This window comes from Candoia aspera, chromosome 1 (assembly GCF_035149785.1).
Source record: "Candoia aspera isolate rCanAsp1 chromosome 1, rCanAsp1.hap2, whole genome shotgun sequence".
NCBI classification, from domain to species: domain Eukaryota; kingdom Metazoa; phylum Chordata; class Lepidosauria; order Squamata; family Boidae; genus Candoia; species Candoia aspera.
Genome location: NC_086153.1, coordinates 16881363 through 16895615, shown reverse-complemented (window position 1 = coordinate 16895615; position 14253 = coordinate 16881363). Strand labels below are relative to the sequence as shown.

Here is a 14253-nt window from a genome sequence, read left to right as displayed (position 1 = left end):
GCCTGTGGCATAATGGCTGTGGACCAAAACATCAAAAGATGGGTGGAGCTTCTACTTCTCATTACCCCTGGTAGGGCTTAATACACATTTCCTGTTTCCTCACCCTATGAGCTCATGGGCACACCTACAACTTTCCTTGGTCTGTAGCTGGAAACACGGCTTTTTGGGTGGAAGCATCCTGTCTGGGGAACAGCATTTTTGGTGCCCGGAAGTATATTCTGGAAGCTCAGAAAGCTTCTGATGCAATATCTTTCTGACCTTGACAAACTAGCTCATGAAAAATAAAAACATTAAGGAAGTGTCTGTTGTGTGAGAGGCAGAAGATAAAGTCAACAACAGTGCAACAGTGGAAGGTAAAAGTTTTCTTTAAAAAGCCTCTGAAAAATAAAAATTGGTTTTCTTCTCAGTTTTCCGCCGTACTAACTCACGATAAACAAAGCTGCCAGTCAGTAATTTGGTTCTGAAATGTCAGTGATGGCAGTCACATAGATCCGTTGTTCCCAATCTGATAGCTGTTTCACAAATGCCCGATTGGGCCGCATATTTGTTTTGCATTTCTGGACATAACTCCAAGCATTCTATGAAGAAAGGTACAGAAGGCAAGGATCAGGAGCAGAGAAAATGTATGAGGAAAGGAGAGATTTAGCCCCAAGCATCTTGGGGGAACAGAAGACTTGTACTATGCGTTCACAGAGTCACAACCATCTAAGCCCATAGCTAGGGAAGGGTTCTCTATAACTTAGTGGTGGAATACATGCTTCATGTGCCAAAATCCTAGGTTCAGTTCCTGATACATCAATTGAAACCTCACTCCTTTTATGTGTATACAGCCCACCTTAAAAGAGGCAGGGCTTCAGTTGTGCTCACCACATTGTCTTTGTTGACTTTGCCTGAAGACACCCCTGAAGCCATAGCCAATGTCATGCTCCCCGATCAAACATTCCCAGAACTTCTGATTGGATTCGCATGCATGAATGGAGTTAACACGTGTTGGGACTTGCGGGTCAGTAGGATTGGGAGGGGGAACATGCCAGGAGTGTGAAAGCATCTTGTTTGGACTATCTCTGGTATCCAAGGTCAAGCTGCCGAGCTGCTGGAGACATCTGCGTGGAGCTGAATTGACTGGCACAAAGAGGGGGGCTGCATGCCTAAGAAACGGAGGGGGTTTGAACTCATTGGGTTGTTTAACTTGGGGAAAACGTGGGAACTTTCATTCACAACTTTTTCACTGTTCTGTATACTACTCTCCATTAAAGGGATTTCTACTATAGTCACGTATGAATTGAATTTAATGACAGGTTGAGTAATACAGTCATTACAGCCAGGTAGCACGACCCATGCTTTAACTTGCCACAGATGCCAGTCTCAGTTTCTAGCGAAGGGTCAGGTAGCAAGCGATAGGAAGATCTCCCTGCTTGAGTCTTTGGGGAGCCATTGGCCATCACAGTAGATCAATATTAGGCTAAATGGATCAATGGGACAGACTCAGGGTGAGGTACTTTAATGTGAAGTCAGGATTCATGTTCTAATTTGGGCATAAAGGCCACTGTATCATCTTTGGTTTCACCTCAGCTTAGCACACCTGCCTAAGGATAAAACAAAAGAAAAGAACCAACATCCTGAGTCATTTTGAAGAAAAATGAAGTACATGGACATTGTACATTTAATTATTAACTGCTGACTTAAGATAGGTTACAGCAGATATTTTCTTTCAACGGAATAAGAGACAGAGAATCAGTAAGTAAAAGAGTTAAGAGTCAATCTTATATCAATAACTGGGGTGAAAAAGTATCTTGAGTCTAAAAAGTTTGTTCTAATAAGGTTTGTTCTTCAAAATGATCTGAATTCCTTCTTTTGAAACTTACTTCATTTGTTATAGTACTTTATTATTTTCCAACTGTTACTCACCAGGAGATTATATTTCCAGTAAGGAACGCTGCCTGTAATTCAAAGCCTGAACTTCCATGAATTTATCAATAGGATAAATCTTTTTAAAACTGTCTAAACTGGTTACCATCAAGCTCAATTTGATGGTAGAAACTTTGCAAACAATGGTAAGTTTCTGTTGCAAGAATCTTACAATTGAAAAACTGACACAAGAAAAACAATAGAGAATGGGAGAGAAATTTGGACAAAAAGGATGTATGAAAATAACATATGATGAGTGCAGCTACATGAATGCTCAGCATAATGGCAAAACATGAATTGAGGCTGGGGACAGCTAACATCACTGTATGATAGCCTCTCCCTACTTGTGCCCTCCAGGTGTCGGAAGTCACAATCCTAACGTATCTAGACAGCACCAAGTAGGGAAGGCTGTCACAGATATTGCCCGGATCAACTACACTCACCTTCAAGTAAAGCCTGCATGAATGGATAAGATAAGCTATCACTGCTGTGCTACACCTGCTTATTCCAAAGGTGGAGAAGACCAAGACTGCTCCTTTGTGGATGTGAGCATCTAAACAAAGAAACAAAAGAAAGAATTTTGTATTGTTCCATTAAGTTTGAAGGCAATGAATTCTACTGAAGAACAGTTTACTTCTTTTTTCTTTTTATACTTTTGATCGGGATGCCAATTTATGTGAGAAAATTTTGAGCGGTGGTTGGGCCAAATATGAATCCCTCAAGTTGTAAGTTTATACATTTATGTCCAGTAGGATGTCCCACTGAAGTCAGCAGGGCTTATTTCTGTGTCAAGGTATATAAAAGCCTGCTGTCAATGGGAAGGTATAGGATTATGGCCCAGGGGATCTGAGGGCCTACATGCCAATGAGTAGCTTATATATTCCAATGGGAAATGAAGTCTGTTATCTAGGGAACCAAAAGATTTGAACTGACACCACGAGTTCTCTAAAAAGAAGGGATTAAAAGAACACTGCTGTATAGATACTGTATGGTTGGACAGCCAGTTTAGTGTAGTGGTTAAGGCATCAGTCTAGAAACCAGGAGACTGTGAGTTTTAGTCCTGCCTTAGGCATGAAGCCAGCTGGGTGACCTTGGGCCAGTCACTCTCTCTGAGCCTCAGGAAGGAGGCAATGGCAAACCACTTCTGAAAAACCTTGCCAAGAAAACTGCAGTCACCAAGAGGAAAAACAAACTTGACTTGACTTGAAGGTGCAGTCACATGCACGCGTGTACAACACACACACACACACACTATGGTTGAGACAGATTTGAGTTTTTCACTCCTAGAAGATTCATGGCAAGATGCATGCTAACAGGCTTCAAGTCCAGCTGGCCCTCCTTTAAAAAAAGACTGATACATTTTGAAAACAAATGAGTCTTTTCTTTTCTTCAAAACCACTGGCACTCAGTACTTACAGAAGATGCTCTCTAAATGGACATGTCTGGATATTTATGTCTGGATATTTCAGTAAAAATGCAGACATAAATTAGTTACACAGGAATCTTTCCTGCAAATCAGTAGGATCAAATTTCCATTAATCTGCACATACCTACTAAGAAGCCATCTTGCCTCAGCAAGTGGTCCATATTCATCTATTCCTCTCTTCTCCTTAGACTCAAGTGATTGCTGCATTCTCTTTCAACATGGTGATAGGACACAGTGTTCCATCATACTTTCCATACACCAAACCATCTCAGAAGTTTCAGGACCAAGCCACAAAACAAGATCCTAACTCTTGTCACTCCATCATAGCCCATCAGCTTTTGTTTCAGGCAACTCCATCATTTGGCCCAACAGTAAGGCTTGCTCTAAGATGGGGCCTTGAGCACAGCAGCAGCATCTCACTCCTGTTCCCCAACAGCAGAGGAATAGTGCTTCTAATACTGGAGGCAATAAACCATCATAGTCATGACAAGCCACTAATACCCTTTCTGTTTTCCTTTGAAGACCAAGTTGGCAGCCATGGCTATGTGGTCATCTCTCACACAGACTATTGCAATGTGCTCTACATGGGGCTACCCTTGAAGAGTATCCAGAAGCTTCCACTGGTCCAGAATGCAGCCGCGCGAGCAGTTATTGGTGCCCCAAGATCGGCACACATGACACCACTGCTGCGTGAGCTGCACTGGATGCCGGTTTGCTTCTGGGTCCAATTCAAGGTGTTGGTTATGACCTTTAAAGCCCTACATGGCATGGGGCCAGGTTACCTGAGGGACCATCTCATCCCCTTAACATTGACCCATCCCACCGGGTCATGCAGAGAGGGCATGCTATGAACCCCGCCGGTAAGGGAATTCCACCTGGCAGGGTCCAGGAGGCAGGCCTTCTCTGCAGTGGCACCCACCCTCTGGAATGTTCTGCCCCCAGAGGTGAGGCAGGCCCCTTCGCTCCCGGACTTCCGGAAGAACCTGAAAACCTGGTTCTGCTGCCTTGCTTGGGGTAGGAGGGGCACCAGTTCATCTTGGGGGTGGCTAGCATCATAGAACTCTCCCCAACACTGCGCTGCTTGGATTTTATATTCTATATCTATTTTATCTTTTTACTGATCTATTTATATTGTAATTTATATGTTTTAATTGTGATTTTATTGTAAACCGCCCAGAGTCCCCTTTTCGGGAGAGATGGGCGGTGATAGAAATGAAAATAAATAAATAAATAAATAAATAAATAAGTATTATGATGGTAAATTCCAGTTTGAATCTGATTGGTGTAAAGAAATACTGTCCTGAATTTTCCAACATTCAGCCTAGGTGAATAATAGAGCTGTGTGGTGCTTTGGAGGTGAAAGCAAGATATGCTTTGGAGTGTGCAGGACTGTGTGTTTATACTGTTTATAGCACCTGTTTACAAGTCCTTAAATCAAACATGTCTTTTCCTGATCTTGGAAAAAGATGTAGCTGCTTTAAGAAGTTGCAGGCATGAAGCATCTTTTTGCCTTTTTGCCCCTATTACCTCTTAGCCTGCTCTATCTCACCGTGCATCTCATGCAGGCTATGGGACTATCTCATTTATTATATAGCCTCATGTAATAGTATGGCCATGACCAATCCACATCACAGCTGCTTAGATCTTATATCCCCTGGCGATTAGCAACCTGATTTTAGGAGATCCCCAAATGCTCTGCTGGCACCAGAAATCTGGGGATTCTCCATTACTGAGATGTGATCGTGACAGGATCAACAGCTGTCTGAGCCAGCTAAACCACAAACTCTCTTTTACTATTCTAACTTCATGAGAATGTAGATCAGAAATCTGCAATTTCATTAATCAGCATTAATTTATGTCATTCCATGATCTTTCCTTATAGTCCAAATATAGGACATTCAGTCTGAAGGCTTTTAATTTACAGCTGTATTGAGAATGCAGATGATGATCCTGTCACTTTAGCAGAGATGAGACAAGATAATGAAATGATGGGAAGACTGAATATACAGAATAAAGAGGTAAAAAAGAGTTCATGGCTACACACTTGCCCTCTGGACTGGGAGAGGAGAAAACCATTACAGTCTACTTACCAATGAAATGACAAACGATGCTAAAGTGAGAAAAAATATCTGCCTCCAGAGAATCAGGAATAGGAATATGAAGGAGTTTTTCTCTGTCTTCAAGGAAACTGGGAGAAAGAGAAGATCTGCTTGGAAGCATGCAAAACTGAATCAGCCCAGGCAAAACATGGATGTCTGTGTCATCACCATATTATAACTGATTAGCCCTGGAGAAGTCAGGACTCAAATTTCAGGCATAAAGCTTATAGGATGGTCTTCGGTCAATCAGTCTCTCAAACTGGCCTACCTCATGGGGTTGTTGAAAGGATAAAATGGTGGGGGTGGTGGATTATATATACTATATAGCTATTTAGAGGAAGAGGAATTTAAAAAATACAACAGAGTTTCCAAAATGGGCAAGGAACCGTAGCTAATCTGAGCTTATGTTTTTGTAGATCTGTTCTGATTGTGCAAGGGATAGCAAATTGTCTGGAGTCTTTAAATGGGATGCATGCTTCCTTCCTCCCCTGGCTGAGACCTGAACATGGAATCAAACTATATGCCTTTGGGCTGAGGGGCTTTTCAATCACCTGCCCACTTCTGTCAGACACTGGAGTAGACACTCTTTGGCCAATAAGAAATCCACAATACTTTTAAGGTGACTAAAGGCCACCGAAATCTGGACGTGGATCTTTTTCTTCCAGGTTATTTTTGCGGAGGAATTAGAGGGGCTTTTTAAAAACTATATTAAGCCTACTCTAGGACATTCGTTTATAGATTTCATATGTCTGCCACTTTTTAAAAAAATATCCAACTGCTCAAATTCAATGGCATGATTGGAAATGGCTTTACTACACCCAGGGCTAAAATAATGTATAGGAAAGTAACTGTAGTGCTTTCTCTCACAAGGCTGGAAAAGCAGAAATGCTGAATTGTCTTGAGTATATTGTTACAGGGGGCTGAAAAACTCACAATGTGCCAGCTTCCTTGGAGATATTAATCTGGGCTTTGATTTTGAGATCCTTCTGAATCTGGCTGTCACAGGCTTGCACATAATTTCCCATGTACAGCTTACCAGGCAGGATTTCTACTGGATAGGGCTTAAAGGCTTCCAGTTCCTGTGGGGGAAAACATATCACCCAATGAAGGACACAATTCTTGTTCCAAGTCACTGTCTAATCAAATTCAGGCTCAGAGAGCTGTAAGAACTTCCAGGCTGCAGACCCCTAGGAACAAGTCCCATTGAACTCAATGATACCTACTTCTCAGTAGACAAATGGAAAGCAGGCAGTGAGAGTTTGGCTAGAAGAGGACTCCCAAAGCAGTATATAAAGGTTTAAAATTTGAAAAAGAATATTATAGGGAGATAGTTCTTAAATAAAATGCAAGAATCCTTTAAAAAAATCCAACAGAAATCAACTGATGCTACAGACCTACATAAGGAGGAAGAACTCTGACTGGTCTGCCTGAAGTGCCTCCTGGATCTTTGGAACATTTTGCTACTTGTGGGAAAGAAGGAATGCAAAATCCAAATGCTCCTTCTGGAGAATAAAAAATTAGCCTCTACTGGAGAGAAGGTCTGATCCCGTACTCAGCTTACTGTGCAGACATGCTGAGCAGAACCCCTCCATAGCTTTAACGAGGCCCAATTAAAAATTATAGAATAATGGAAAGGGCATTTAGGCCATCAAATGTAGCCTAATTCTTCAAATGTAAGACATAATTCTTAAAAGACCTTGGGGTGCAATCTACCTGCTTAGAGGTAAACTCTTTTGAACTTAATACTTGCTTTTCAGCAGATGCATATAGGAACATGGACCAGCCATTCATGGTTTATTCAATAAGCTAAGGCTTAGACAATGCAGTCCACTTCACAGGAGAACAAGAGTTCTCATCCAAAATTATGAACTTATTTTCGTGTATATTTCTCCTAATCTCACATTTGTACCTATTTTTCTTTACATTAATGTCCTTTGCATGTTTTTAATGTACACATTTTGTATGCACCTTTTCCTAATATTCACGTCTTGGTATACGTTTGGATTGTAAAGTGCATCATGCAGTTCTGAAAAGTATGGCTAGTTGCCTATAACTCTGTCCAACCTGCATACACAGTTGTGAAGTGAAAATTGGGTATGACTGCATACATGTGTGAACTCTTCCATAATGACTAGCGTTTGGCAAAAAAAAAACCTAGGTGAAATTTTGAGGGCCAGCTGACAACTTGATCTGGGAAAGAATTTTCCGTCAAATCACTGAAAATACTGCAAGACCTGGCCATGACATCAAGCCAATTCCAAATCAAGTTGACGTGAGTCTGGAAGCCACTAGGCTGGAGAACAGTCTACTGTAGAAGGGATAGAAAGACAGCAACTAAGAAACAAGCAGTTGCCAAGATTCTCAAAATAAGCACAGAGAGGAACAGAGAAAGAACCACGGGGGACTACCAACTTCTGCTTCTTCTGAGGCCTTCAACAGCTAACATGAGCATCAGGGAAGAGAGTTGAAGTTTCCCACTGCAAGGATGGGCATACGTGCAGCTGTGCATATCCATCTGAGGCATCCCACTGCCCTTTCCCGCTGCCAATTTATTAATAAAAGAAATAATTCTCATCTGACTTGAACAGAAAAAGGAAACATCTTTAAGTATAAGGAGAAAGCCTGCTCTTTCCTCTGTGAAGTTTCTCATACTTGAGGCATCCAAAATATCTTCTGGGTCCTGAGGTAATGGTAGGAGGCTGTAAAGAGCTGGTAGCCGCCTTTTAGGACCATGACTGGAAAGCGGGTGAGCCGCTGCATGACTCTTGCACAGCGAGCCGCAGAGCCTTCTTTAGCATCTAGAAGCAGATCGTTTGGAGAGAAAAGTGTTGATGCCAAGTATTTACACACATATTTGTGGCATGGGCTCCTGCAAGTCCATCCCATTTGTTATTAGAGTTCCTCATTACATGTTTCTTCCACTGTTTGTTCCAATAGGATCCAAGTCCTGCCTCTTAAAAGCAGTGCCTCTTCCTATATATGTATCTGTCCCTCCACTATTTTTGTCCTAGTATTTATTTATTTAAATGGCTTATATGGTCAGGCATCTCATAGCAACAGCTCTACGGAGTAACAGTACAGGAGCTAGCCAGTCATTTTTTGCCCTAAGCTTCTAAGCCCCTCAAAGGTTGGAAAGGAAGGTGCTTCTAAGGCAGACACACGTCAAGAAGCAGAGGATGTACCTTCACCCTTAACTCTTATTTCCATGAGCGACTGATTTGCCACTATAATGATAACATAAAACGTACTATAGTCAGACGATGCTTTCCTTCTTAATTCTCTTATGTCCACTCCTGTGTCGAATGCTAGATGGAGAGAAGAAGTAGAAAAGAAGGATTTAAAACAGGGTTTTGAAGCTGTTATTACAGATGTCCAATTTTAGAAGTTTCCCCATGGACACCATTTGCTGCAGTTGACTGGCTCATTTCAGCAGCCTTGGGTAGAGTAAGGCAACTATAGACTGTTGCAATGCGCTCTACATGGGGCTACACTTGAAGAGTATCCAGAAGCTTCAGCTGGTCCAGAATGCGGCCGCGTGGGCTATTTTTGATGCCCCTAGAAGGGCGCATATAACACCTTTGCTTTGCGAGCTGCACTGGATACCAGTTTGCTTCTGGGTTCAATTCAAGGTGTTGGTTATCACCTTTAACGCCCTACATGGCATGGGACCGGGTTACCTGACAGACCGCCTCTTCCCCGCTTCATCAGCCCATCCCATCCTGTCATGCAGAGAGAGCATGCTGCGGACCCTGTCTGCAAGAGAATTCCATCTGGCGGGGTCCAGGGGGCGGGCTTTCTCTGCAGTGGCACCCGCCCATTGGAACATCTTGCCCCTGGAGGTGAGATTAGCCCCATCGCTCGTGGACTTCTGGAGGGAACTGAAGACCTGGCTCTGCCATCAGGCTTGGGGCAGGGAGAATAGTCATACTTGGGGTTGGCTAGTGACTTGAAGTGGCCCTCCTACACAAGGACTGAATGAGACCATAGCCATCGGGATTTTATTATATTTGGTAGTTTTTAAAATGGTTTTAGTCTATATTTTATATTGGAATCTTATTATATAGTTATTGTTTTATGTTGTAAACCGCCCAGAGTCCCTCCGTTCGGAGGAGATGGGGGTGACAAATTTGATAAATAATAAAATAATAATAAATAATAACTGCTTGATGCAACTGAGCCTTTGGATAGGTTGGCCTCAGACTGTCAAGACCCCAATAGTCATGGTGGCTGGGATTGTAGATACTGATTCCAATACATCTGAACATCATCAAGTTCAGAGAGAACAAGACATTTTGGAGCTTCATTCTTGAGTGAGCCATGCCTTAGAAAACTACCCAGCCTCCTTAATTTTGAGAAAAAGAGGAACGATACGTCTTAGATCTGTATCCACTTCAAATAGATCATAATCCATGTCAAAAGCCGCATCCACAGAATCTGTTTTGCCATCATACACTACGCAGTATCTGACGCATTCCAGGTTGATAGATTGAGGCACTAAGTATTTGCCCAATGGATTCTTTAAAACAAACAAAGGTAAAGTTAAGTACCACCAAATACAGATACTACAGTATGGAGAGCTGTATTTCTTATCCCTAACCCTAACATAGCAATACCCACGATCTGGTCCCATTCTTATCAAGTAAAATTGATTTTGAAACCTTCAGCTATGAAATAGCCATTTCCTTATAAGCACACCAACTAAGGTGATGTTGGAATGCCCAAGTGTGTGTTGGAGAAGATATGAGACATGTTTTAGGGTAAAGATAGCTCCCAAAGTCTCTTGCCATTGGTCATGCTTTCTAGGGCTAATATTAATTGTTTAAAATATCTGAAGAGGACCACCAACCTGTTTTAGGATGTACAGTGCATTCAGTTCCTCATTTTGAGCATTACCCTATATCACACAGAAAGGTAGGCCCGAGGATTTTTTTGTTTTTTCCCCCCTTAGGGTTTGAAGAAAATGGATATTACCAATGTTAAGACTATATTATGATGTATACTACAGTGTTTGGGTGTTTCTTGCCTCAACATAGTAAGGAACTGTGCCACTGTTTCTTAAAGATGGCTATTGGTCTGTAGTGGGGGGGATGCTGTAGCTACAACAAAACTCGGGGCCCCAAAATGCTCAATGATACCTTATGGAATCTGCTGTAGAACAATAGTTTTTCTAGGCACCGCTGACTGATGTATTTAAAACAAACAAACAAACACATTTCTAGTCTAGCATGAATCTGCCCTGCCAATTAAGAACAGTTTCAGAACAATTCTTAACCCTGACCCTAATCCTTCCTTCAGATACAACCCATCAAAATCAAATTAATTAAAGGTGTTCACTTTCAGAAATTCAAAACAAGTATTTTCAACTTGAAACACTTCAGAATGGTGTCAGATCAGTAATGGAACAGTACTGGTAAGGTTGGAAAGTGAATTCAAGTGTGAAACAGGGCATTTTAAGCTTGCACTGTTTTGATTTCAAAACAGTTTTCACATCACTAGTCCAAATGTTGGTACACACTCATCACACAGGAACTTGGTTTCTTCCTTCTTGCCTTTTAGGCACCAGGCCAAGTCCACTCCATTTTCTTGCACATTTAATGTCAATACATTGCAGGCTGAAATCCTTTCAATTATGTTTCTGCTCTTTTATTGTTGTGTCATCCAATCCAATGTATGTTTACTAAGCCCCATTCTTTCTGATAGGGTTACATCAGGATAAATGTTCATAGGCTGGCATAAATATGACCACAAAAGCAACAGCTAATCTCTTTCTATATATTTTGGCAGAGAAATTAATAGTTTCTAGCTATTAGAAAAAACTCTGCATAGAGAATGTTATCCTTCATTTAGGATATATGAGGGGATTAAAACGCATACACCTCTTCAGAAATAAAACTCACTGTTTTGACTCGTATTGCTGTCATCAAGTGGCTTTCATTATATTCCCTCTTGGTACGTGCATCTGAAAGCAAAAAACAAGATAAAAGGAAATATATTTATACTGAAATCTACAAGTAAGAGGGACAGTGTAATGTAGTGGTTAAGGTGCTGAACTAGGAATGGCCCAGGTTCTAGACTTCCCTTAGGCACAGAAACCAGCAAGGTGACCTTGGACTGGTTATTGTATGTGTGCTAATGTCTTGCAGGTGTTCAAAGGAGATAGGGTTAGCATCATAATGCTACGTCCACCCCCTTGCCAATTTTGAAGCCTCCCTACCCCTACTGCAGATACTTGTGGATGGCGCAGAAGTCTTGAGTAGAGAGGCTCAAGTTTTAGTCCACCCAAATAAGTTCATTGAATGGCAGTGTACCTTTTGAACCATACGTCAGGAACCACTGGGTGGCTTTGAAACCATTCTCTCTCAGTCCAACTTATTTCTCAGTGTTAGTTTGGTGGGGAAAAATAGGAGGACAGAACATACATATGCTATAAAATAAATATGGTCTAAGTGGATAAGAACATCTAGAGCATCTGATCAGCTTTAGTTCCAAAGCCAGAGCAGTGTCCTCAAGGATTTGCTAAAGGATCAAGGGATGATCTCACAGACCAGCTAGCTATGTATACAACAGGCTCATTGTTCTAACAGCATTTGAACAGTAATAAAAATGGGATTTACATGAAATAGTTTTAAAAATGAAAAAAAATAGCAACAGAGGTATTTGTAACAACCCACGTTGATACTGTATGTGTATCATGATATCATCATGTTAAGGAGGCAACTTAGTACATAAATTTTAACATCTGTATCATGACTTCATGATGTATCATCATTTGCCCTCTTGCATCCACGTGGATGCCTATGACTAGCAGGCACAGTGCAGTATTCCTATGCCCAACTGCAGTGTATTAGTGCAACTATCTTTTGATAATAACCTTTACTTACCCAATAAACAGAGGTAGTTTGGCTCTGCTAATCTAGAGATCTTTGTGGACTGATTCAGCAAATTATACAGTTCTGTTGGTTCACACAAGGTCACTCCTGCCATCACTTTGGAAAAAATTATTCAGTGCCAAAAATCCAATTGCATTCTCTAAAGATTAATTCTTGTAGTAGGCTAATTCACAGTCATGTGGTTCATCCATTAATAGCAATAATTCATATCTAAATTGAAATCTGAGGTGTGAGGATGCCGTTCATCCTAAAAGCAGATAAAAATGGGGGCTATTATGTAGAGGCAACATTCAATCTAGGAAATCTTATTAACTCAATTAATCAGAAGATCTTAAAATGGCTTGCAAAAATCTGAGAAATCAGTCAGGCTTATAACAGAAGATACCTGATACAAAAGGAAAAGAGATTATAGTATCTTTTACTGATTCTGTATTTATTGAAAGCACACTGCCTTGTGCTTCAGATGGAATGGTTCCCAGTAGGACTCAATAAAGAGACAGGCATGACATAAAAGGAAAAAAGAGAAGGGATTAATAAAGGAAAATAAGAATACTCAGGCTTTAGACTTTAGGATGACAACCAAGGAGGCGGCAGTGCTCAGTGGAACTATCTTCATCGGAACACTGAAGCGGCACTACTTTCATTTCTTTCCTCTATCGCTAATAAATAGGAGCTTCCCCATTCAGGGCTGAACTAGTTTGATACAGACTATCAAAAGTAACAAGTTAATCACCAACAGCTGGTTTGTTCTTCACTTGGCTTAAGAATCCTGTTTAAAACTTTGCACAGTCAAGGTCCCCATCTCCTTGTAGCTCAAGGCCCAGGCTCAGTGATAAAGTTTATATATAATTTCAGATTTAAATGATCCCCGGTTCAGTCTCAGGTACAGCTGAGTGACTCTGAACGTCTGGAGAGCTGCTACCAGTCAGTGGATGAATGCGTTGAAGTGGGGTAACAACTGCGTCCTCAAGGAGGGCTCAGTGGCAGAGCTTATGCTTTGCATGCCAAGAATTCCAAGTTCAACCCTCTATATTTCCACTAAGAAAGGCCCATATTTGAAAAATTGTGGAGCATCACTGTGGACAATACAAAGTGAGATACAGGCAATTATCCTCCATGGAAGGATTCTTTCAAGGAAGGACAAGATGTGAGTATAACTAACATTATTTATGCTTGTGAAACACAAAACTCAACCTCACCTTTTGGGGTTTTCTTTTATATCATTAGTAAATTTAGGTAAAGATATCTATGTCTTCTCTCAATCATATAGCAGATTAAATTAAATTAAACCATATTTATTTATCAAATTTGTTTATTTAATTATATAACTTAAAATTGAAAAGAAATTATGTAAAATACCGATCAACTCAATTCAGAACCTGAACATCAATGATACTCGGAGGCATTATTAAAAAGAGAGTCGTCCACCAACTTGTGCGGTTCATGACATCCATTGTCATGACAACTGTGGTTCCTGTTGCTATGTGTCTTTCTTCTCTCCACCGTCACTAGGGTAACCATGGAATCTACTACTCATAACAGCGAGCTTTATGACATCACAGTTACTATAACTGCATCCACTCTATCATCGGTCCTCCGGTCCCTACCTTCCAGGGCGACATCGGCAACTGCAAGGGAGAAAAACGTCTCTGCGCCTACGGTTATCTTCTTCGAGTTCCCATAGCCACCGCTGCTACAAAGCCGCCGGGTCCATGAAGTTCCTGTTGCCATGGGGGGACGCTCAGCGGTAACTATGAGATGGCGTCACCAGCGCTTTCGTACTCGCGCTTTCTCTCGCGATACATAACACTAACCACAACCCTGAGAAGCTGGTGACGAGAAAATCGTTTTTCGCGAAGAAGATGCAAGATGTCGCGACAGTTTCAGCCACTTGCCGACTATAAAATTGAACCAATTGCCGCGGTAGTTG

The 14253-nt window shown here is 41.3% G+C and overlaps 1 protein-coding gene across 1 annotated transcript; it reads right to left on the bottom strand.

Annotated features, from left to right (window-relative positions):
• Positions 1-349: 349 nt before the first annotated feature.
• STYXL1 (serine/threonine/tyrosine interacting like 1) lies at positions 350-14042 on the bottom strand. The gene is made up of 10 exons (XM_063298232.1): positions 13756-14042; positions 12315-12570; positions 11331-11392; positions 9805-9949; positions 8682-8738; positions 8086-8231; positions 6367-6512; positions 5425-5522; positions 2352-2461; positions 350-578 (listed from the first exon to the last, which is right to left on the bottom strand). The coding sequence occupies exons 2-10, from the start codon at positions 12415-12417 to the stop codon at positions 447-449; spliced, it is 999 nt and encodes a 332-aa protein (XP_063154302.1). The 5' UTR covers positions 12418-12570; positions 13756-14042; the 3' UTR covers positions 350-446.
• Between the last annotated feature and the right edge of the window lie 211 nt (positions 14043-14253).